The sequence below is a fragment of the Pristiophorus japonicus genome, chromosome 16 (genome assembly GCF_044704955.1).
Source record: "Pristiophorus japonicus isolate sPriJap1 chromosome 16, sPriJap1.hap1, whole genome shotgun sequence".
Taxonomy (NCBI): domain Eukaryota; kingdom Metazoa; phylum Chordata; class Chondrichthyes; family Pristiophoridae; genus Pristiophorus; species Pristiophorus japonicus.
In genome coordinates, this window is record NC_091992.1 from 25,742,957 (window position 1) to 25,768,817 (window position 25,861).

Sequence of the window (25,861 nt, forward strand, 5' to 3'; positions counted from 1 at the left end):
TAGATGAAGACTAGCTTTTGGTCACCTGTCCCAACGTCTCCTTATGTGGTTCAGTGACAAATTTTGTTTGATAATGCTCCTGTGAAGCACCTTGGGATGTTTTACTAAGTTAAAGGCGCTATATAAATGCAAGTTGTCGTTTTACATCGGATATACGGCACAGAAACAGGCCATTCGGCCTAACAAGTCCATGCCCGCGTTTATGCTCCACTCCAGCCTCCTCCCGTCTTTCCTCATCTAAATCTATCAGCATAACCCTCTATCCCTTCTCCCTCATATGCTCGTCTAGCCTCCCCTTAAATCTTAACGCCGGATAGCAGAAACACGTCCTGCACAAGTAAGTATATTTAAATAATTTTGCATGTCCTATTCTCTTAAGAAATGACAACGATATTCCTCCCAATACGTGTGTAAAAAGCTGTGATCGCTCTCTGCTCTTTCTCTCTCTTTCCCCTAGCTGAAGCATTCAGTCATTGCTATGATTCCTGCGATCAAGCAGCAGACAGTCCTGGAACGGGCAATGGAAAACAGCTGCCGACTCTAGCTGTGCGGCTTGCGGGGATTTGGGAATTTGGGGGCAAGTCATTCCTTCAACAACAACAAAAAATCCGGCCACGTTGGGACGATCGCTGCTTCTTCTGAGCGAAAGAAAAGCGAAAAGGCAGCGATCGCCGAGGGTGAAGTGCATCTATCCCGAGCTCGCCGACCTGCTCGGAAACTAATCAAACGCCGCGGGATTGAGTGTCAGTTTCACAGAGTTTCACAAGGTAACAAACAAGAAGTAAACTTTCGCCCAAACTGCCCGTTTGATCTGCGGAGAGTAAGGTTATTCCACGATCAGCCCCCGCCTCTTTTCCTAACTCCTTTTGCAAGGAATTCGAGCTGATCCTCAGTACTTTAATCTAGGATCTGTCGCATTTAACTGTGATTTTTTTTCCCCTTAAGAAACCAACCTTTCGGCTCTAGCGGTTTTATTTATTTATTTAACCTTTACTGAAGACAAGGCGCCACTTGTAGCGAGAGTGACGATTCTACCCATGTAATTGTACCCAGACTTACTGAGTAAAAGTAGGTTTGAAAATAAACTTTCGTCTGTAACCCAGATTTGTTATTTTGTTTTAAAAAAATACTGGCCTTAGGTACTTTGTATCAAGATTGATGGAATCGTAAACCATTTCGGTAGATATTGCAAGAAACGGTGGCTAGCTGTTCCCATGGAGTCAGTTGAATAACCCAGCAGACCTACTCATACAAACTTTATAATAATCGCTCATTGTAACATTTATTTTGGCTCCTTTCCAATCCTGAGGAAGTCATGTTTTGTAGTTTCCGGAGAGGAATAGGGATGACGGTTTGAGATTGGGCTCCGGCCAGAGATCTGGGAACGTTTGACTGGGAATAAGTTGGGAGAACGAGACAAAGGCGGCGGGGAAAGATCTTTATTGGGGGCGGGGGTAGCTGAGGAAATCAAGAGAAAGCAAACAACATTTTAAATCTCAAAATAACCAGGTGCCCCCTTTTGATCTTGAATAGCAGATTTTCCCCGTATTTTCTGGCTATTGTTGACTGCGGTTTTTCTGTATCTAGGGCTCTGCCAGCGAGTCTAAAGGAGCCAGATTTAGGAGTGTGTACACGCCAGGAGTGAGCTCAGAGACACCAGTTCCCCCAAATCCAGCTAAACCAGAACCAGTAGGCGTGCGGTTTGTATTAAGTTGCACCTTGTGAATTAAATATCAGGATTGAGTGGCAACCTCGGATTGACAACTATGTCGTAGGGCTGGAAAACACGAGGTGTCCAAACTGCAGAGGAATGCAGATGTGGCCCCCAAGCCCTGGCAATCCGGCTATTAAAGTCCAGCAACTCAGTCCTGTTTTACTCGTATTTCTTATTTACTGCTTTGTCCTGTTTGAATTTTCCTGACCTGGAGGTTTTATTCTGGTCAGCTAGGTATGTGACACGTGTAGAGTTTAAGGGGGTGAAATTGCCCCACGCCCAGCCTGGAAGTCCCGCCCCCGACGCGGAATTGGGCCTTGCGCCGCTCAAAGGAAGCAGAGCGTGTCTCCGGCGCTCCGCTTCCTTTGAGGGGGACTCCCGGAGTGCTACGCGCAGCGGGCCAGCATTCGCCTAGTGCTGACGCTCTGCAACGCCCCATCCCCTTCCATTAAAGGGGAGGGCTGCTGCGCACTCTGCATGGCCCTTTAGTGGCCACCACTGGGCCACCAGGGACACGTGAGACTGGGCCAGCAGCCTGGCACCCAAGACGGAGAGCCAGGCTGCACGATGGTGGCACCGTCGACGCTAGGGCCACCATTATCGGGCCGACCCAAGAGTCAGCCAACAAATAGCCTGAGGCGGTAAAAGCCTCCCCTTTAAAGAATGCCTGGCAGCGGCTATCTCCCAGCTTCGTGACCTGCGGGACAGTTTTTCCCCGCGCGACGGAAAGGAGTCGGCATGGGGCAGTGAGGGGTCGGCGCGCACGGTGATGATGTCATCGCCGGTTGCACGTCGGCCCAGGGTGCTAACCGCAGGGCGTGGCACAGCCGGGACAGTCCCCCCCCCCCCAAAACCTCCGGCGCAATTTCCCACGAGGTGGTAGCGCCCCTTCCCCCAGGCAAAAAACGCCATTGCGCCCCATTAGCGCCCCCCTGAGGTGCTAACAGGGCTATAAAAAGGGGCAATTTCACCCCCTGAGAGTCTTCAAACCAAGTGACTGAGGAATGTAGCCTGTGAAATTTTTGTTTTCTTGATACAGATTACACCATCTGTAAGGAGCCACCTGCTTACCTACAATGGGCTGCCGATTTGCTAATACCCTTTTTGCAGTATCACACCAAGTCAAAATCTACCCCGTTGAATTTGGAGGGGACAAGGGAATGAATAAGGGTTTTGACAGTGGATAGGCTGAGGGGTAGAGGCAGAGGTGGGAAGTATTATGGTAGTAGAAATGATGGAGAGGATATGACATCAGACTCTCAGTTTGGGGTTGAACAGGGTGCCCAGCTTGCGAACAGTTTGGTTCAACTGAGACAGTGACAGGGGAGGGGTATGGAATTTGTTGTAGAGGTTGAAGACACTGAGAAGGCAGGTAGGTAGGTAGGGTTGATCTATCAAAAGGTAATACGCTATTGGCCTATTTTTGTATTCCTAAAAATCCTTCTGTTCTAAAAGCAAATATGAACCAATTGCAATGGTTTTTCTACTTACGCAGAACTGGGGTTGATTTTCGCCTCCGCCACCCAGGCACTGATCTGGTGGCGCTGACCACTGCTTTGTAGAACCTGCCTGATCTTCATTCCACTGCGATCAACAGAATTAAAATCAGGTGTTTTCTGAACAAGACCTGGTGACTTGCCTCACTAGCTGTGACCCAAGCATTAAGACGAAAATTTATCGCAGTGTGTCAAAGGAACGTAGAAACAGGAGTAGGCCATTCAGCCCCTCGAGCCTGTTCCGCACCTCAATTCTACTTACCCGCCCTTTGCTCCATATCCCCTTATACTCTGCCCATCAATCTCAGTCTTGAAATCTCCAATTGACCCAGCATCCAAAGCCTTTTGGGGGAATGAGTTCCAGATTTTCACTCGTGCTTCCTGATTTCACTCCTAAATGGTCTAGTTCTAATTTTAAGATTATACCATTTTGTTTCATCTGTATCTATCCAAATGAACTCTTTTAAGCACCTTGAATAGATCACCCCTCAACTGTCCAAATTTAAGGAAATACAAAGAAAGTTTATGCAATCTGTCCTCATAATTTAATTCTTTAAACCACAGTATCATCCTGGGAGCATTTCTCTGACACTTTGTGACATTTCCCCTCCCACCAAACTAGTTTAAATTGGCTCCCACTGCACTCTTCTTCCCAAAGTGTTTCTCTGGTTTAGATGAAGGCCATCCTATCCAGTCAGACTTCTCAATTAAATGTTGTAACTTTCTAAGGGCGACGGGGAGGGGATTTGAATTCACAACCTCTAGTCCAGTACAATAACCACTCAGCTACCATATCCTTATCTATAGTGCTATACCTATCCTTGTAATGCAAGTGTTTAGAACACATCATTGATTACTCACTTCTTTGCAATAATCTGATGCAATGTGATCAAAACATGATTATTAGTCTATTTTATTTTGTGAGTTTATATTATTTATATGAAGGAAGATTAGTTATAGATACCAAATGAAACAATAAATGTTTATCACAAGATATATAAAGCAGCTTTGCAAATGAAATCTCTTTTCAATACACAAAAATATCTAATACCTTATTTCCTCTACACAGAGTAGCTGCCAACGATGAGTGTACTTCCACCAGTCAGAAGAGACCGAATCATACCAGATCTACCTTCGGTAAAGTAGACTTCTTGCTCCCGCACTTTTCCAGAACCGTTTATAGAACTATATATAATAGAACGCAACATAACTTATATCTCAATAGTAACATTTTCCCCTTGGTACACATGCAGGATTGTAGGAATTAGTGATATTAGGATTATAGTTAGCCTTCTGATTGGCTAAAATGCAACCAGTCAGATTGTAAAATGAGACAGAGATTCCTGAAATGTAACTTTTTGCAGGACAGATAACACAATGCATGTCAGATTCAAATAGCAGTGGTGGGAGTTGATTGTCAGGCTCACAATTCGAGCAGTAAGGGCGGGAGCTCGATGAGGTGAAGCAACAGGGTAATAGTGCCTGACCGGGATCTGAGCATTTGACAGCAAACTATAGAAACAATGTTGTAGGGACTATCTGTGAGCAATGCCACAGTGGATATATAAATAAAAGCTGGGTTCTGATGATGTCATGACCAGATGAGTGACGATCGATTAGTTCAGACAGGAATCCACCTTGTGTTTGTATGACACCATTAGCAAACTATCTGGCTATTTACAATATTGATACAGTCAATTCTCAAATTGGCTATTTACACAATTGTTCTCTCAAAAAGTGGGTGGAGCACAGTGTCCCTCTCTGCCAAGGGCAGATTGTCAATAAACATACTGCTTGTGGATTAAAGGTGACAAGATCTGCTGATTACAAGAATTGAATAGACTTTATTCAAGAGATATAAATAAGGGCCTAGCTTTCCTGTCATAACGCTAACCCATTCATTTTCAATGGATTACTGTTAGTGTTACAATCAGAAAACCAGGGCCAAGTTGTAAACCATTGAAAATGAATGGGTTACTGTTGGTGTTATGACAGAAAACCTAGGCCCTTAACCTTATCTCTTGAATAGCAGTCACCATCTTCACCTTAATGAAAGTAAGAAGCACATTTAAGTATATCTAACAGACCACGCGAGAAAGTGAGTGTGTAATGAATGCAAGGATCGGATTGGCCTTGTGTCAGCCGTGGCTCAGTGGGTTGCACACTCGCCTCTAGTTTAGAAGGTTGTGGGTTTATGTCACATTCTAGAGACTTGATCACAATAAAGCTAAACTGACAATCCAGTGCAGTGCTGAGGGAGTGCTGCACTGTCAGAGGTGCCGTCTTTCGGATGTGACATTAAACCGAGGCTCCGTCTGCTCTCTCAGGTGGACGTAAAAGATCCCATGACACTATTTTGAAGAAGCGCAGGTTGATAGCCTGCAGAGATGCTTGCTATCTCTGCTGATGGATATATTTGGGGAAAGAACTGGAGGGCTGTAAAACTGTGCTCCAGCATGAGTCTGCACTTTCAGGAGAGGAAGGGAGAAAAAAAGAAGAGAAATTGAAAAGCGATGGAGGTAAATGAACATGAAGAAAGGTCTCTCAAAGTCTGGAGAATGGATAGAAAGCTCAAGTTTATTAGAGCACACTCAGCTTGTGTTTCCCTCCTTCCTTGTCCCCACTAATGTATATTTTTAAACTGCTGCAAGGGTGACTTTACAGTAACTAAATTTACACGATGGTCTTGAAATTATGCTGTCAGTATGAACACTTAATGAGTTTGTCTGAATTTCCTCTCTGCTCTTTTAGGTATTAACCTGTTTAAAACAATTGGTTGCCATCTCTGCCAAAACAGCGGAGAAAGGAGTTTCAGATAAATGTGCCAAGCATTCGTACAACCACAGCCCTCACTATAATTTCAAGACCCTTATTTTTAATCACACAGAAAAATGGCAATGTAAAAAAGAAACCAGGAAAATTAAAATGCTACAGGTCTCCGCAAAGTGGGTGGCAGGATTTTGACTCCAACTAAAATAGGGCCCCACGTGTCTGAACATGAATTGCTTCAAATGATCTCCAACATCATTTTTGCTTCAGTCTCAGTATTAGTAAATTGCTTTTCCTAAATTACCCCGAGCTTTTATTCTCGTTCAGAAAGTTTTGGAATGTTCTATCAAAGAGCCTTTTTCTGCTACTGTGGTTCGAGTCTAAACTTGTCTTTCAACAAGAAAGCTTTTCTCACTTACAAGAGGGCTTCTTTCACTCTATTGGTATGCACAACTTTAGCTGTCTAGTTACAGCCAAGGTTATTTCTTATTGTGTGGTATTCCAGTCACTTATTCATTTCCTAAAATCGACAGGCCAAAAATAGCAAAGTAATACAGGGTACCTGAATGTTTAAACTGTCAAATTAAATATAACATTTTACTATCCCTTTTTTAAACAAATGTGTACCTAATAGGAAATGAATTTATAAGCCAAGAAATTATTGTTGGTGTCCTATTTAATGGTTACTAAAGTTTTTGAGAGGGCTCTTGCCTGCCTGTGAATCTTTAATATAATTTTGAACTGCGTGTGTAAAACTGTGTGATCCTCCACCTATTGTTTGACAGAGCACTGGGATTGTTGAGCAGCATTTAAATGGATTAAGAAGATATTTAAACCCCTGCATGTGCACAGGAGAGAGCAGGCCAGGGGTTAGTGCTAAAAGATCCATGTAAAATGGAGGCGATCAGAAAAAAAGCCATTAGATTTGATGCCAAAACGCTGGAGGTTCTCATTCATGAAATGCGGGAAAGGAGTGCTGTCCTGTGTGGGACAGAGGGCACCATCGTTAAAAAAGGACAAGTTCAGCAAACAAGGGAGCTGATTCCAGTCAGAGTCAGTGCTATTTGCAGGATGCAACGGAGATGGATATGGGCCAGGATGATTGGTGGACCTGAAGAAAGCTGCCAAGGTAGAGCAGCAGTATAACTTTTTATGCCGCTTACCTGTCCCTGGGGTGTATGCCACAAAGCGTACCCTCATACTCAGTCATTTATTTTGTACTGGCTCATCCTATGCAGTGCCGCAATGACAGCAACAGATTCTTGAATGCTCACCATACATGGCCATACTGCAAATGCAATAAATACAGATGACAATTTATATAACTCAAATTTTAATTAGATATAAATCTTGGGGCTTGTAATCCTTGTCCGACAACCAAGCTGAATGATGCACATTGATTTATAATCAAGCAGAATATGCTGTGGGAGGGCAGTTGCATGTACTCCCTAAACTAGCAAAATGTGAAGATTATTTGACTGCATTGGACCTAAGGAAGAACTGGATAGCACCTAGCAAATTAGAACAGAGCAAGACTGAGGTGGGAGGTGGGGGGGGGGGGGGGGGGGGAGAGAGGGTCTTAGGAGTTTGACACCATTTATTCTATTGGAGGAAAAAACCCTGGGCATTATTGAGTAGGACAGCATTGAAGGGGAGAGTGAAAGCACAGGCTTACCCCAAACTCAGGGCTAATACCAACCTGGTCTTGTTAGGTTTTGTCCCTCACTCAATCACTGACACAGCCATATGGTCAGCCACAAAAACACCACACACAGTATTTTGCAAATGCAAGGGCCGTTTGGAAGATACTTCTTTCAGACGAGATTTTCAACATGTTCCTCCTCTGTTTTTGTGGGCCTAGCAGAATGATATGAAGTACCTGACAGCAATCTACATTGCTCGCAACTTGGGCTCCATTCTATAAAAGGACCTCTTGTCTGACTTCAACCTACTGGGGTGATTGGATTGAGAGAACTTTGAGTCAAAGATTCATAGACTTCATTGCTGCCCTGAGGTCTGCTCCAACACAAATCAGTGGGCATATTGAGGGACTGGGTATGGATAAGACTGTGGTCTCTCAGGATGATGACGTTACATCCAGCATCCCTGAGCAAGTCAAGAAGATGTGCCTAACAGCAGGCAGCAGATGTGAACATGGCTGAACCAGAAGAATGAAGTCACAACGCCCCCTGAAGCTCCAGTTTCCACAGAAATCATGCAGCCAACACACTTCTTTAACAATGCAATGTTAGGGGCAGGACAGCAAGACAGTATATAATGCACTGAGCAGAGGCACTGACGTAAAACCCACTGACACCGCTCACACATGCCGCAAAGTAGGGAAATAAATTGGTTTCACTGTATTTGAATTTTGGTCAGCGACTTTATTTCGGTTTATGTAGATTAAAGTAGCAACACAACAAAGGATAGGATTTAGTGATAATTGAGGAAATGCAGAGGGTTGTGTGTTAGACTGGGGCTTTGGACCACGTTATTGTTTCCATTTGGACAGGACGATTCCTGAAAAAGGCAACTAATCGCTTAGCTAAATGGAACTTGCAATAAAGCCTACTATTGTACCAGTCTTTAAGAGATGTTTCAGGAGCTAAATCCTCACTTTCACTGTTTCTTTGCTGCATTCTACTTATGCGGCTCAGTGTCAATTTTTTAATCTCATAATACTCCTGTGAAGCGCCTTGGGACATTTCACTACATTAAAGGCACTATATAAATACAAGTTGTTGTTGTTGCATTTACATCAGGAGAAGTCTGTTTATATATTGGCTGCCTTCTTAGGGAATGATGGATGAGTGAGTGAGTGTGTGTGTGTGTGCGCGCGTGTGTGTGTGTAAGCGAGAGAGACATGGAGGGGGAACAGAAAACAAATTACAAAATGGGGGTGGGAGGAAAATGGTTCAAAGTTCTCTCAATCTGGTCACTCAGGCATTCATTTATTTGGACTCTTCTCGATCTTTTTTTCCAATGTTGTCCCTTCTTTCCTGAAGGAACTGCCTCTGTTGCAGGTTAACCTTTAGTGTCTTGTACATGTGGCCACTCTTCCTGTGTGATCGTAGATGGTGCGTGGCAGCTGTTTGTTCAACTGGGGAGGGCGTCACAACCAAGCCGAATCCTGCCTTCACTCAATGTCCACACACATGCACTGTGCAGCAGAGGCCACTGGGTAGTGATCAAGAGCAGAAACCCCTCGACTGTTTTTGTTCCCTTTCTAGCCATAGGGGGCATTGAAGTGCTGCACCCTCATCATCATCATAGGCGGTCCCTCGTATCAAGGATGACTTGCTTCCACGCCAAAAAGGGATGAGTTCACAGGTGTTTCAATAAAGAAGCTAATATTCCAGGTCCCGAACTGCATATTGAAGGGTGGAAGATGCCTGTGCGTGGATTTTTTTAACGTGTGGTGGCCGTTGCACACCAGCCACGACACGGGCTTGACAGAGCTAGGTCATGGTCCAGTGGCAAGGATTAACCAAGACGACTGGAGAACAGCTCTGCTGCACGGGCCTAGTGCGCGCACATATCGCAGTGTGGGCTGGCCCATGCTGCCCCTGGGCACTCGCCTCTTCTGGGCTCCGAACTCACGCCTCTCATAGGCCCCGATCACTCCGCTCTGCAATTTCTCGCCGCTCCTTCGCCCTGACCTCGCCACTCCTGCTGTACCTGGCCACGCTCCAATCAGCGACCTGGATCTTGGTGACATCCAATCCAATCGCCCTCTTCACAGCCATCGCTCTCCAGCATGCACTGTACCTTGAAGTTGCCCGGTCGGGCCAAATGCATTTTTAACTAGAAGTATTGGGAAAAAGTATGTTTTGTTGTAAACTGTAAATAAGATTAGGCTTTAGAATTAGACTACAGCTGAGGTAACTGCGCATTGAGCTTAGTTAAAGACTAATGTCTATTTTTAAATAAGAATATTATTTTAATCTGATCTGTCACTTGCTTTTTCAGTGTTTCACGAAAGAAGCTGCTCTCCATACAAAGGACATATTCAATCCCAAAGTGAAGCGAGCCTGCCACGATGACCGGACAGGAACAGTTGGGTAAGCCTCTTCTGGGAATTTCCTCAAGGAGATTAAGTTTGGTTAAGCATCACGCATCCTTAAAGGATATGGCCTGTAAACATTGGAATAGAAAATATTTACAGCCCCGAATCGCATTAACTCCTAACTGACCTAACTCGCACCAAGTTCCGCTTACCCATCATCCTTGTGTTCGCTGACCTACATTGGCTCCCGCTTAAGCAACTGCTCGAAGTCAAAATTCTCATCATTGTTATCAAATCTCTCCATGGCCTCGCCCCTCCCTATCTCTGTAATCTCCTCCAGCCCCACAACCCCCCCAAGATGTCTGCACTCCTCTAATTCTGCCCTCTTGAGCATCTCTGATTATAAATCGCTCAACCATTGGTGGCCTTGCCTTCTGTTGCCTAGGCCCCAAGCTCTGGAATTCCCTGCCTAAACCTCTCCGCCTCTCCACCTCCTTTTCCACCTTTAAGACGCTCCTTAAAACATACCTCTTTGACGAAGCTTTTGGTCACCTGCCCTAATTTCTCCTTATTTGGCTCGGTGTCAAGTGTCTTATAATACTCCTGTGAAGCGCTTTGGGACGTTTTACTACGTTAAAGGTGCTATATAAATACAAGTTGTTGTTGTTGAATTAGGTGAAAACTAATCCGGTTGACACCAAGCCCTTAACTGTGACCCTTTTAGAAACTAGCAGCCGTCCTGTGGCGTTGCCCGTAGTAAGTCAGATACTAGGCTTTTATAAGGTCAAGAGCAGTACGCCATTGAAAGCCCAATGCAGAATTCTGCTGTTATGGTGATGTTGTGTCCCGTTAAACCCAAAGGGCTAGAAATTGCGTAGCGCTCCGCTTAGGGATATAACTTTTGAAGAAGTGAAAAAATATCGGCAGGCGAAAACAATTTGCTGCTCCCAGGAACTTCAGCTTTCGCGTTCCCAGAGGGAAGCGGAGCGTTAAATCATCACCATAACAGCAGAATTCTGCATTGGACTTTCAATGGCGTACTGCTCTTGACCTTATAAAAGCCTAGTACCTGACTTACTACGGGCAACGCCACAGGAGGGCTGCTAGTTTCTAAAAGGTTCACAGTTAAAGGCTTGGTGTCAACCGGATTTGTTTTCACCTAATTCAACAACAACAGCTTGTATTTATATAGCACCTTTAATGTATCACTTCCCTTAGATCACTAAAGTGTGTGAGAGGGGCGGTGATGGCAGAGTGCTGCACAATGTTCAGTGCAGTGCTGCTGTCTATAGAGGTTCCTTCCTTCGTTTAAAGGGAAGGGCCAATGATGGGTTGAATCAATCTTTCTGGTCTCTCTGTGGAGCCACGGTACCTGCGCTATGCTCATAACAATCCCAAATTCTCTAAGGGAGTGGAGGGCTGAGGAGTCGCAGGGTCAAAATCAATCAGGAGGCACCAGACAGGGGAGAGTAATAAACCTTGCCCTTCCTGACCACCACTGCCGTTAAATATCACTCCCCAAGCGGCCAGTCGAGGTGACAACGCCTCCTGCAGCTGCCGTTGTTGACACCCGGCGATGCTGTAGAGGGCGGGAGCGAATATCACATCCGGGGCGCAAGAGAGCGGGACGCTAAGTGTTAGCGCCAGCGCAAAACCGGCAGGGACTTGGCGGGCGTCGGTGAAATCAGCCCGCCCAATCGGTAACCCCCTAGCGCCCCATTACCGTGGCGCTAGCAGGAGGTGCAAACTCAGCGAACTTCTTCCCCAAACTGTCCAATTCTGTTAAGTAAACATTAGGTGAGTTAATTCAGAGTTTAATTACTCCTCGGGCTGAAGGTCAGAATCCTAGCTTTTTCTTTTTAAGTGTGATCAGTAAAGTTCATTCAGAGGCTGCAGGCATTCTCGTCAGGATTTTCCAATTGTTGTTATTTTAATGCCTCCGGAGCTAAAATAGCCCCAGTCAGAAGTTAAGGCCCATGAGTCTAGTATGTTCAATTCCTGGAGAGGTTCTGCATACCTTTGGTTCGTAATCATTTAAAAAAAAATGTAACACAGAAATTTGAATCTTGACATTTGAAGTATGACGGAGAAACTTTTGTCGTGCTCACCACGTAAATAGAGAGACTTCTCGGAGTGCTTTCCAGAGCAGTGGGTGGTGACTGGACACCAAGCGGTGGCGGGGAGAGAGGGAAGAGGGTGAGGAAGAAGCCAAAAAAGAAGGGGCGAAGGAGGCTTTTAAAGGAAGGACATGAGGTGACAAAGGGGAGATGCTGAGGGAGGGGAGTTCCAGAGAGTCGGAGCAGAGTGGTTGAGGAAGCAGAGAATGAGAAGTAGGTTGGTTTTCGAGGAGCGGAGATCACAGAGATAGGGAGGGTGTTGCTGTGGAGGGATTTGAAGTTGTTTTTCTGGGAATCGGAAAGTAAGGGATGCAAGGCAAGTAGGGATGGTGGAAATGCAGACCTAAATGTGGGTGGGAATGTGGGGTCGGGCAGTTTGAATGACTTGCAGTTTAAGGAAAGTGGCACCATGATTGTACAGAACCACTCGCAGAGTGTATATGAGGTAAGAATCATTATTTGAAGAAAGAAATGGTGGTTCTAGAACTAAAATGGAATGAACACGGAGGGATTTCTCACCACTTTGGTTAATGATCCATGGTTCCATTAGAACATTTTTGTTTTTACTTTTTTGTGAAATTAGCAGTGAAAGTTCATTGTTTCCATAAACTGGTCCTTTGCCATGAATGCTTTTTCTCATTAAATGATGTAGGCTGATTCAAAAAGCAAATATTTATTTATGCACAATGCCAATGAAAGCTGCACCAAGCCATCACCCATTAATGTGACATATATAATTACTTATTGCCGGCACGTCTCATCCAGTCCGGGACTGTTGCGATTACAGTGCACTCCTTTTAACTCACGCCAATCATGAACCAAGTAAAATCCATGTGTCACAGTCTCAGGATAAAGGTAGTCTGGAATTCTCAATTTGGTTTTCCTTCCCGTACGTCAATGAAAGAAGGCTCAAACCAAACTCAAAACATGTATTCGCAGGGTGTGGGCATCTCTGGCAAGGCTAGCATTTATTGCCCATTGTCTGAATGGCCGCTTTGGAGGGCAGTTAAAAATCAATCACACTGGTGTGGGACGGAAGGCACATCTAGGCCAGACAGAGTAAGGATGGCAGGTCCTTCCTTCCCTAAAGGATATCAGTGAACCAGTTGGGATTTACAATAATCCGATAGTTTCATGGTCACTTTTTTGCTAATACCAGATTTCTTTCTGACTGAATACAAATTCTCAAACTGCCATGGTGGGATTTGAAATCATGGCGGGGTTCAATTGGGCCACATTGTGATTATTTTTCAGGTGCTACGCGGCCTCCTAAGACCCCAAAATGGCGGGTAGGAAGTGTGTGCACAATTACAACTGGAAGTGCACCTCTCAGAGGGGAAGCTTTTAGAAACAGTGATCAAGGACAAAATTAACAATCACTTGGATAGGTGTGGATTAACTAAGGAAAGCCAACACAGATTTGTTCAGGGCAAATTGTGTTTAACTAACTTGATGTGAAGTCCTTAGAGAAAGTGCAGAAAAGATTTACGAGAATGATTCCAGGAATGAAGGACTTCAGTTACATTGATAGACTGGAGAAGCTGGGGTTGTTCTCCTTGGAGCAGAGAAGATTGAGAGACAATTTGATAGAGGTGTTCACAATCATGAAGGGTCTGAAGTAGATGGAGAGAAACTGTTCCCATTGCCAGAAGGGTCAAGAACCAGAGGTCACAGATTTAAGGCAGAAGAACCAAAGGCGATGTAAGAAAAAACTTTTTTTCACAGCGAGTGGTTAGGTTCTTGAAAGGGTGGTGGAGGCAGACTCAATCTTATCTTTCAAAAGGTAGTTGGATAAGTATCTGAAGGAAAAAGATTTGCAGGGCTATGGGGAAAGGGCAGGGGAGAGGGACTGGCTGAGAGCCAGCACGGGCTCAACAGGCCGAATGGCCATCTTCCGTGCTGTAACCATTCTATGATTCTGTCTGGCTGACAGATGCTGTTCTCCCTTGAATCCAAACTAAAAATGGCACCGATATGAACGGCCAATAGGAGGTACACCCTTAACTTTGGGCCTGTGTCCTGCTACAAAGCACAGGAAATAATTGTAAAGTTTGAGCTCTTAGAGCCTCACAAAAGACTGCAATAAGGTCAGCAAACATGCAGCACTGCAAATTGGAATCTGCTTGGCCTACTTCAAAAGGCCCGACTCACTGCCAGAGTCAAACTCCCCTCAGGAGAGGTGAAGTTCTTTCTACATAGTGAATCAGGATTGAGAATGCAGTGGCATTTTAATGTTCACCTTTATACAGAACTGCAGGCCCTTTTACATTGGTGTTAGTGGTTATTTGAATTGCTGGTTCCTGCAGTGCTGGTCTTGCTCAGTCATCGCCAATCCCCACGTGGACCTGTGGATTTAATTAAATCCGGCCACTGGGAAGACCTGGCCAAAGGCGTATCTTTCTGGTGGGTGGAGTTAGTGCATCCAGCAGCTGCTGGCTAAGTGAGGCCCACACTTTGGGAATCTCAAGGCGCAAACATCCCACTGACACCAATATAAAAACGGCTTGTCCTGGCCTCCATTGCTCTGGAATCCCATCACTCCTGTTGATACTGCGGGGAGGATTCCATAATTATATGTAATTATATATATTAGCATGGATAGATGATTGGCTAACTAACAGAGAACAGAGAGTCGGGATAAATGGTTCATTCTCTGGTTGGCAACTAGTAACTAGTGGGGTGCCGCAGGGATCAGTGCTGGGACCCCAACTATTTACAATCTATATTAACGACTTGGAAGAAGGGACAGAGTGTAACGTAGCCAAGTTTGCTGATGATACAAAGATGGGAGGAAAAGCAATGTGTGAGGAGGACACAAACAAATTGCAAAAGGACATAGACAGGCTAAGTGAAAAATTTGGCAGATGGAGTATAATGTTGGAAAGTGTGAGGTCATGCACTTTGACAGAAAAAAATCAAAGAGCTAGTTATTATTTAAATGAAGAAAGATTGCAAAGTGGCGCAGTAGAGCGGGACCTGGGGGTACTTGTGCATGAATCACAAATGGATAGTATGCAGATACAGCAAGTGATCAGGAAGGCCAATGGTATCTTGGCCTTTATTGCAAAGGGGATGGAGTATAAAAGCAAGGGAAGTCTTGCTACAGCTATACAAAGTTTTGGTGAGGCCACACCTGGAATACTGCGTGCAGTTTTGGTTTCCATATTTACTAAAGGATATACTTGCTTTGGAGGCAGTTCAAAGAAGGTTCACAAGGTTGATTCCAGGGATGAGGAGGTTGACTTATGAGGAAAGGTTGAGCAGGTTGGGCCTCTACTCATTGGAGTTCAGAAGAATGAGAGGTGATCTTATCGAAACGTATAAGATTATGAGGGGGCTTGACAAGGTGGATGCAGAGAGGATGTTTCCACTGATGGGGGAGACTAGAATTGGAGGGCATGATCTTAGAATAAGGGGCCTCCCATTTAAAACTGAGATGAGGAGAAATTTCTTCTCTCAGAGGGTTGTAAATCTGTGGAATTCACTGCCTCAGTGAGCTGTGGAAGCTGGGACATTGAATAAATTTAAGACAGAAATAAACAGTTTCTTAAATGATAAGGGGATAAGGAGTTATGGGGAGCGAGCAGGAAGTGGAGCTGAGTCCATGATCAGATCAGCCATGATCTTATTGAATGGCAGAGCAGGCTCGAGGGGCCATATGGCCTACTCCTGTTACTATTTCTTATGTTCTTATGTTCTTATGTTCTGATAACAACCACTGCAGCAACAGAAAAACAACCAAACACACCCCAATCATATGCGTGTGCTGTTGCTTTGAAGTCGAGAATCACAACTCTCATTCCTGGTTATGGACCTTTCCCTGTGGCCGAGTTTACTTGTGGCCAGAAAATGTTAAGACTGCTGCTGGAGCTGTTTAAGTTGCTGATCTAGCTGTGCATGGAGGAAAAGCACCCTTTGAGGTGCCTCTCCGTGCCGTGCAGATCCAGCTGAGGTAATTTAAAATGCTGTTGCAGTGGTTGGGGCCGTTGCCATCAGCAACAGCGCTGCTCGGTAAATGCTGCATAAAACTATATATTTTTTTAAAGGTTCATTTGCTGCCAGGATTTCAGTTGTGGGAGCGAACTCCAGAGCAGAGAAGTAGCCAAATGGTTGCAAAAATAAAGTTTGCCACAGTTTCCTGACAGCATGTTTTGAACAGTTTCAAACCTGCAGTCTAGATCTCCCTAATAGACATTCCTGGTGACGATGCACTTTTAGCCTCATCAGTCACATATTGTGTGTTATCCATTGCCAAGGTTTTGAACATGAGCCAAAAAAAATAGCCCGTGGCAATTGGTAATGGCCGAGTTGGGCCAGTAGGTGGCTTGAAGGCAGTGACACTGTCAATTGTATGCGCAGTTCTCTACTGGGGAATAGAATGGCCACAGGTCGAGAAGCTGAAGGTGGGTAAGGCCAAGTCAGTAGTGGACAGTGACTATAACCGGCTTCAATCACTGGGCCTCCTGTTGGTGAAGTTAAGAGTAAATCACGGTGTTGAATTATTTTTTTTCTGAAAGAGGAAATGTTTATTCTGAGAAGTGCTGTGTTTGTATCCCAAGAACACCCTCTGACAGAAATCTTGGCTGCATTCCACATCTTCCGCCTGAATGCCATTCACTTGCAAGTGACTGAAGCATGAAAAGCAGCAGCAAAATGCAGAAAGAGTTCTGACTAATGACTGAAATGACAGTGTTTTCCACGAGACAACTGTATCATTATTTTTTCCCATCAGCTCTGGCCATTACCTTCTAACCTAAGTGGTCACATGTCTGTTGAAGTGAGCTCACAGAAGAGGAATGTGGCAATGTTGGAGGTCCTGGCAATGGCCCGTGAGAGCCGAGGGGCGGGGAGTGTGTGGACAGGCCTTTTATTATGAATTACTTGCACATCATTGCTCGAGGGTTTTATAACACTTGAGTGTGTGTGTCCCAGCAAGAATAGAATCAATTAGATATGATTGTGAGAGGCCAGTGGCTCTGCAAGGCATCTTAACCCTGGTGGCAGTAACTCCCAACAGACAATGTTTTGGGGTCGAGATGTATCAGCCCTTCTGGCGCACTCCCCTCCAACTCCGGCAAGACTGGAAGGGACAGAAATTAGACCAGGAACTGGATAATCTGGGTCCAAGCCGGCACTGGGAGTTCCTGCCAGGCTTTTGTGAGGCCAGTGCTGCAGAGGGGGCAGGGAATCTCCACAACCTTGGCCGAGGAGATGGTTGGCACATCTTCAGAGGCTGGTACGGCCAGTGGGAAGAGGTTACGCAACCCAATTTCAAAGCCAAGACATTTTGAAAAATTCATTCAATAGATGTGAGCGTCGCTGATAAGGCCAGCATTTATTGCTCAAATCCAAATTGCCCATTGAGAAGGTGGTGGTGAGCCGCCGTCTTGAACCGCTGCAGTCCCGTGTGGTGAAGGTTCTCCCGCAGTGCTGTTAGGGAGGGAGTTCCAGGATTTTGACCCAGCGACGATGAAGGAATGGTGATATACTTCCAAGTATAACTTGGAGGGGAACTTGCAGGTGGTGGTGTTGCCATACGCCTGCTGCCCTTGTCCTTCTAGCTGGTGGAGGTCGCGGGTTTGAGAGGTGCGACCGAAAAAGCCATGGCGAGTTGCTGCAGTGCATCTTATAGATGGTACACACTGCACCGGTGGTGGAGGGAGTGAATGTTTAAGGTGGTGGATGGGGTGCCAATCAAGCGGACTGCTTTGTCCTGAATGTTGTCGAGCTTCTTTTAGAAGAGTGCAGCTGACAACAGATATTCAGTTCCTCTGCTGTGGGTTACACTGTTATGTATGAATAGCTAGACCTGCAGGGAACTCTTGGCACTGTGGATCCTTGATAATGTGGGTCTACGAATCTGTCATCGGTTTCGGGCCTCCTGTTCTGCAAAGTAAAGGCAGGGGATGGTCTTGCATATCTGCACTCTGTATAGCATTTGGGTCCATATCTTACAATAGAGACCAACACCTGACAGAAATGTTAAAAGGGGGTGTGGAGGGGGCGGGTGTGAGGAACAGTCTTACCAAGACAGGGACAGTTCTTTTAAGATAAAGTAAAATCAGTTTTACAAAGATAAACAACAAATTCAGAAAATGTGAAATAGAAACCAAAAATTGCTGGATGATCATAATAGGCCCTCAGTATGTGGAAAGAGAACAAGTCAAGGGTTATGGGGAGCGGGCAGGGAAGTGGAGTTGAGGCCAAGATCAGATTAGCCCAGATCTTATTGAAGGATGCGTTTATTTGTACTGTAAAAATGGCTGCCTCTCTTCTCTGATTGGTCCCCTTGGAGGATAAGCCACACCCTGAAGTTTCTCTAGAATGTGTAACTGGAACCGCCCAGCCCAAGTTCTCATTGACTTCACAAATTGCAACTCGATCCACTTTGACTTCCAGAAGCCACAGAGGATAGATCTCCCTAGAAGCCACCAAGTGCCAGCTGAAGTCCCTTAACCCAGCACAAGTGCATGACTCTCCCTCCCCCCGCCATAGATGGGCATTGTGTGTGGATTGTTAACAGGTTTATTGGGTACGGTGAATAGTGGCAGTGTCGCGACCTGGATTGGAAGAACCTCTCTACCTCTGATCCCCCACCCCGTCTCTCTCTTCCCCACCCCGTCTCTCTCTTCTCCCCCCCCATCCCGTCTCTCTCTAACCGCCCCGCCCACCCCTTCGAGCTCTCTCCTTCTCTTTCTCCCCCGAGGCTCTCTCACTCTCCACCCACCCCCCCCCCCCCCCCGCCCGCCCCCCAAGCTCTCTCTCTCTCTCTCTCTCCCCCTCCCCCCCAGGCTCTCTTACTCTCCATTGCACCCCTCCGAGCTCTCCCTCTCTCTCTTTCTCCCTCCCCCCAGGCTCTCTCACTCTCCCCCCCTCCCCCCACCCCCCGAGCTCTCTCTCTCTCTCTCTCTCCCTCTCCCTCCCCCCAGGCTCTCTCACTCTCCCTCCTGCCCCCACCCAGCCCCCCACCCCGAGCTCTCTCTCTCTCTCTCTCTCCCTCTCCCTCCCCCCAGGCTCTCTCACTCTCCCTCCTACCCCCACCCACCCCCCTCCACCCTGAGCTCTCTCTCTCTCTCTCCCTCCCTCTCCCCAGGCTCTCTCGCTCTGCCCCCCCCCCCCCCCCCCGGAGCTCTCCCTCTCTCTCTCTCTCTCCTTCCCCCCAGGCTTACTCACTCTCCCCCCTGCCCCGCCCGCCCCCCGAGCTCTCTCTCTCTCTCTCTCTCTCCCTCCCCCCAGGCTCTCTCATTCCTCCCCACCCCCTCTCTCTCTCTCTCCCCCCCAGGCCCCAGGCTCTCTCACTCTCCCCCCTGAACTCTCTCTCTCTCTCCTCTCTCTCCCTCCCCCCAGGCTTACTCACTCTCCCCCCCTCCCCCCCTGAACTCTCTCTCTCTCTCCTCTCTCTCCTCTCTCTCCCTCCCTCCAGGCTTACTCACTCTCCCCCCCTGCCCCCCCCCCCGAGCTCTCTCTCTCTCCCTCCCCCCAGGCTCCAGGCTCTCTCATTCCCCCCCCCGTCCCTCTCTCTCTCTCTCCCCCCCAGGCCCCAGGCTCACTCTCCCGCCTCCCCCCCCCCCGAACTCTCTCTCTCTCTCTCTCTCTCTCTCTCTCTCTCTCTCTCCCTCCCCCCAGGCTCTCACACTCTCCCTCCTGCCCCCCCCCCCCGCCGAGCTCTCCCTCTCTCTCCCTCCCCCGGGCTCTCTCTCTCTCTCTCTCTCTCCAGCCCCCTCCCCTCCCCCCTGCCCAGCTCTCCCTCTCTCTCCCCGCCCCCAAGCTCTCTCTCTCTCTCTCTCTCCCTCCCCCCAGGCTCTCTCACTCTCCCCCCTGCCCTCCTCCTGCCGCCCCCCCGAGCTCTCTCTCTCTCTCTCTCTCTTCCCCCCCCCGAGCTCTCTCTCTCTCTCCCCCCAGGCTCTCTCACTCTCCCCCCCCGACCCCCCCACCCCCCGAGCTCTCTCTCTCTCTCCCCCAAGGCTTTCTCTCTCCCCACCCCCAAGCTCTCTCTCTCTCTCTCCCTCCCCCAAGGCTCTCTCTCTCCCCACCCCCAAGCTCTCTCTCTCTCTCTCTCTCTCCCTCCCCCAAGGCTTTCTCTCTCCCCACCCTCAAGCTCTCACTCTCTCTCTCTCCCCCAAGGCTCTCTCTCCCCCTCCCCCCGAGCTCTCTCTCTTTCTCTCCCCCAAGTTTTTCTCTCTCCCCATCCCCAAGCTCTCTCTCTCTCTCTCTCTCCCCGAAGTCTTTCTCTCTCCCCATCCCCAAACTCTCTCTCTCTCTCTCTCTCTCTCCCCCAAGGCTCTCCCCCCACCCCCCCCAAGCTCTCTCTGTCTCCCCCCAAGCTCTCACTCTCTCTTTCTCTCTCCTCTCCCACCCCCCCACCTGCCTCTCAAACTCCCTCTCTCTCTCCCCAGCCAGCAGCTTCTCTTCCCCACAGGATATCTCTCTCTCCCCCAGTCGCTCTCTCCCCATATGGAACGTGGTCGGACTGATGCAGGTCCCTATTTCCGTTTTAGGGCTGGATTTCCGGGTTCGGGCGGGAGGCAGCAGGGGCGGGGCCTGTGCTAAAAGGCACAGTACAAATAGTCACTTTGCTTATTAAATGGCGGAGCAGGCTCGAGGTGCCAAATGGCCTACACCTGCTCCTATTTCTTTTGTTCTTAGAACAGACCGATTAACCTCTTGAAAAGAGAATCTTTGCCAGGACCCTGTTATTTCTGCATTTTATTTGGGGAGGGGAGTGGGTTCACAGCCTTTAATCCATTCTTTGCTCACCTCCTTTAGCTGGTCTCTCAACTCCTGCCAAACCCTGCTGTGAAATGTTGACTGCATTAAAAGCACTGTACACGCGAGGCCTGTAGCAGCCTTTCAGCATCATGTCATACATGATAATTTGTTGGAAAAAACAACTTCAGAATAACTCTCGCAAACACAAGCAGCTGTTCACACTTGACCAGCTGATCTTCGACTCAGACGTTGAGATGCTTTGATGAAACAGAAACCAAATGACCGTTTGCTCTGCCTTCATGTTAACACGTGCCTGCACACCATTGATGGGGGATGGGTGCTAATGTTCCAACGACAATTCAGGAATTTGCACATTTAAGTGTCGAGCGCTGTCCATTCTGCTTCTTCTGACCAAGAAAAGCTAAGTTGAACTTTTAAGCCGACTGCTGGCTGTAAATTTGCCAACCATCAATCTCACTGTGAGAATATTTTGGGGGCCCAGCCCATGGGTCAGTGTTTGCTGACAAAAGTCACCCTGAACTGGGCCCCACTACCCCCAGTGCTGCTCCTACCAGAGCCCTGTCACTGTTGGAAAGGATCTCAACCACTGCTTATTGCAGGAAAGGAGTTTCACTAACACAGGAATTCTCTCATATATAACAGCTGGAATTAATTTTACGGTCTCTAAATTGTAAGAATGCTTGTCCGACATCCAGTTCTGGATGAGCAGAAATTTTCTCCAATTGAATATTGGGAAGACTGAAGCCACTGTTTTCGGTCCCCGCCACAAACTCCGTTCCCTAGCCACTGACTCCACCCCTCTCCCCAACATCTGTCTGAGGCTGAACCAGACTGTTCGCAACCTTGGTGTCATATTTAGAAACATAGAAACATAGAAAATAGGTGCAGGAGTAGGCCATTCGGCCCTTCGAGCCTGCACCGCCATTCAATGAGCTCATGGCTGAACATGCAACATCAGTACCCCATTCCTGCTTTCTCGCCATACCCCTTGATCCCCCTAGTAGTAAGGACTACATCTAACTCCTTTTTGAATATATTTAGTGAATTGGCCTCAACAATTTTCTGTGGTAGAGAATTCCACAGGTTCACCACTCTCTGGGTGAAGAAGTTTCTCCTCATCTCGGTCCTAAATGGCTTACCCCTTATCCTTAGACTGTGACCCCTGGTTCTGGACTTCCCCAACATTGGGAACATTCTTCCTGCATCTAACTTGTCTAAACCCGTCAGAATTTTAAACGTTTCTATGAGATCCCATCTCATTCTTCTGAACTCCAGTGAATACAAGCCCAGTTGATCCAGTCTTTCTTGATATGTCAGTCCCGCCATCCTGGGAATCAGTCTGGTGAACCTTCGCTGCACTCCCTCAATAGCAAGAATATCCTTCCTCAAGTTAGGAGACCAAAACTGTACACAATACTCCAGGTGTGGCCCTGTACAGCTGTAGTAACACATCCCTGCCCCTGTACTCAAATCCCCTCGCTATGAAGACCAACATGCCATTTGCCTTCTTAACCGCCTGCTGTACCTGCATGCCAACCTTCAATGACTGATGTACCATGACACCCAGGTCTCGTTGCACCTCCCCTTTTCCTAATCTGTCACCATTCAGATAATAGTCTGTCTCTCTGTTTTTACAACCAAAGTGGATAACCTCACATTTATCCACATTATGCTTCATCTGCCATGCATTTGCCCACTCACCTAACCTATCCAAATCACTCTGCAGCATCATAGCATCCTCCTCGCAGCTCACAACTTAGTGTCATCCGCAAATTTGGAGATACTACATTTAATCCCCTCGTCTAAATCATTAATGTACAACGTAAACAGCTGGGGCCCCAGCACAGAACCTTGCGGTATCCCACTAGTCACTGCCTGCCATTCTGAAAAGTACCCATTTACTCCTACTCTTTGCTTCCTGTCTGCCAACCAGTTCTCAATCCACGTCAGCACACTACCCCCAATCCCAAGTGCTTTAACTTTGCACATTAATCTCTTGTGTGGGACCTTGTCGAAAGCCTTCTGAAAGTGCAAATACACCACATCAACTGGTTCTCCCTTGTCCACTCTACTGGAAACATCCTCAAAAAATTCCAGAAGATTTGTCAAGCATGATTTCCCTTTCACAAATCCATGCTGACTTGGATCTATCATGTCACCTCTTTCCAAATGCGCTGCTATGACATCCTTAATAATTAATTCCATCATTTTACCCACTACCGATGTCAGGCTGACCGGTCTATAATTCCCTGTTTTCTCTCTCCCTCCTTTTTTAAAAAGTGGGGTTACATTGGCTACCCTCCACTCCATAGGAACTGATCCAGAGTCTATGAAATGTTGGAAAATGACTGTCAATGCATCAGCTATTTCCAAGGCCATCTCCTTGAGTACTCTGGGATGCAGACCATCAGGCCCTGGGGATTTATCGGCCTTCAATCCCATCAATTTCCCCAACACAATTTCCCGACTAATAAGGACTTCCCTCAGTTCCTCCTTCTTACTAGACCCTCTGACCCCTTTTATATCCGGAAGGTTGTTTGTGTCCTCCTTAGTGAATACCGAACCAAAGTACTTGCTCAATTGGTCTGCCATTTCTTTGTTCCCAGTTAAGACTCCCCCTGATTCTGACTGCAGGGGATCTATGTTTGTCTTTACTAACCTTTTTCTCTTTACATATCTATAGAAACTTTTGCAGTCCGTCTTAATGTTCCCTGCAAGCTTCCTCTCGTACTCTATTTTCCCTGCCCTAATCAAACCCTTTGTCCTCCTCTGCTGAGTTCTAAATTTCTCCGTCCCTGGGTTTGCTGCTATTTCTGGCCAATTTGTATGCCATTTCCTGGGCTTTAATACTATCCCTGATTTCCCTTGATAGCCACGGTTGAGCCACCTTCCCTTTTTTATTTTTACGCCAGACAGGGATGTACAATTGTTGTAGTTCATCCATGCGGTCTCTAAATGTCTGCCATTGCCTATCCACTGTCAACCCCTTCAGTATCATTCACCAATCTATCCTAGCCAATTCACGCCTCATACCTTCAAAGTTACCCTTCTTTAAGTTCTGGACCATGGTCTCTGAATTAACTGTTTCATTCTCCATCCTAATGTAGAATTCCACCATATTATGGTCACTCTTCCCCAACGAGATTGCTAATTAATCCTCTCTCATTACACAGCACCCAGTCTAAAATGGCCTCCCCCTAGTTGGTTCCTCGACATATTGGTCTAGAAAATCATCCCTTATGCACTCCAGGAAATCCTCCTCCACCGTATTGTTTCCAGTTTGGTTGACCCTGAAATGAGCTTTTGACCACATATCTGTAGCATAACTAAGACCGCCTTTTCCACCTCCATAACATTTCCGCCTTTGCCTCAGCTCATCCGTTACAGAAGCCCTCATCCATGCCTTTGTTACCTCTAGACTTGACTATTCCAACGCACTCCTGGCTGGCCTCCCACATTCTACCCTATGTAAACGAGAGGTGATGCAAAACTCGGCTGTCCGTGTCCTAACTCGCACCAAGTCCTGCTCACCCATCACCACTGTGCTCGCTGATCTACATTGGCTTCCAGTTAAGCAACACGTCGATTTCAACATTTTCATCCTTATTTTCAAATCCCTCCATGGCCTCACTCCTCCCTATCTCTGTAATCTCTTCCAGCCCCATAACCCCCCTGAGATATCCGCGCTCCTCTAATTCTGCCCTCTTGTACATCCCTGATTATAATCGCTCAACCATTGATGGCCGTGCCTTCTGTTGCCTGGGCCCTAAGCTTTGGAACGCCCTGCCTAAACCTTTCCGCCTCTCTATCTCACTTTCCTCCATCAAGACGTTCCGTAAAACGCACTCTTTGACCAAGCTTTTGGTCGCCTGCGCTAATTACTACTTATGCGGCTCAGTGTCAAATTTTTATCGCATAATACTCTTGTGAAACGCCTTGGGACGTTTCATTACGTTAAAGGCGCTATATAAATACAAGTTGTTGTTGTTGTTGAGTAGGAGTGGTGCTAAGAGGAGAGGGTCGACAGAAAGGGGAATTAGATAGTAATGAAGGGAAAAGGGAAAGGAGAAGATAAGAGAAAGAAAGACTTGCATTTATATAGCGCCTCTCACGACCACCAGACGTCTCGAAGCGCTTTACAGCCAATGAAGTACATTTGAAGTGTAGTCACTGTTGTAATATGGGAAACGCGGCAGCCAATTTGCGCACAGCAAGCTCCCACAAGCAGCATTGTGATAATGACCAGATGATCTGTTTTCGTGATGTTGATTGAGGGATAAATATTGGCCAGGACACCGGGGATAACTCCCCTGCTCTTCTTCGAAATAGTGCATGGGATCTTTTTACGTTCACCTGAGAGGGCAGACGGAGCCTCGGTTTAACATCTAATTCGAAAGACAGATAGAGGGCAATGAAGGGGAGAAGGAAAGGGAGATATGACTAGCAATCGAGAGGGGGAATAGGTGGCAATGAAGGGAGGAGAAGGTGAATATGAAGGAGACAGATTACTTCTCTGCAAGCGTAAACATTTGTAAGCTGCCTGGAGCATGTAAAGACATGGGAACAGCAGTGCTTTGGAAGCATCAGTGATTTATTTCCTATTTTACAGCCTTTGATCTTAGTTTCCGTGGTTAATTGGGTAATAACCGTCTACGCAGATTTTTGGGGCTGATTCAACACGCCTGGGAAACGCTTAGTTCCCAGGGCAAGGGAGATGAAAAGGTGGAGGCAACTCATGAAGGCTGGCTGGGGAAAGAGGTGTAGTGTGTTTAGCCTCCAGCAGCACAAACAAAGTTGGTGATGAAGCCGGACGGGTGCACCAATTTTGAGGGACACCAGAAGAATAGTTGCACCTGGCTCCTCGCGGATTGGGGCAAGGGAGGCCTAGAATGATATGCAAACCCATTTCACATAAAAACATAAGAACATAAGAAATAGGAACAGGAGTAGGCCATACGGCCCCTCCGCCATTTAATACGATCATGGTTGATCTGATCATGGACTCAGCTCCACTTCCCCACCCGCTCCC

At 46.9% G+C, this 25,861-nt stretch overlaps 1 protein-coding gene across 2 annotated transcripts in view; it reads left to right on the top strand.

The window, feature by feature from the left end:
- The window catches only part of rab34b (RAB34, member RAS oncogene family b), a 59,606-nt gene continuing 33,745 nt past the window's right edge, over positions 1-25,861 (top strand). Inside the window, exons 1-5 of one of the 2 annotated variants that reach the window (XM_070857147.1) lie at positions 1-337; positions 458-767; positions 1,588-1,689; positions 4,280-4,347; positions 9,949-10,040. In XM_070857147.1, the coding sequence (XP_070713248.1) occupies positions 4,294-4,347; positions 9,949-10,040 (146 nt within the window). In that variant the 5' untranslated portion in view covers positions 1-337; positions 458-767; positions 1,588-1,689; positions 4,280-4,293. The remainder of the gene's footprint in view (positions 338-457; positions 768-1,587; positions 1,690-4,279; positions 4,348-9,948; positions 10,041-25,861) is intronic. The other variant, XM_070857146.1, reaches the window with a different exon arrangement.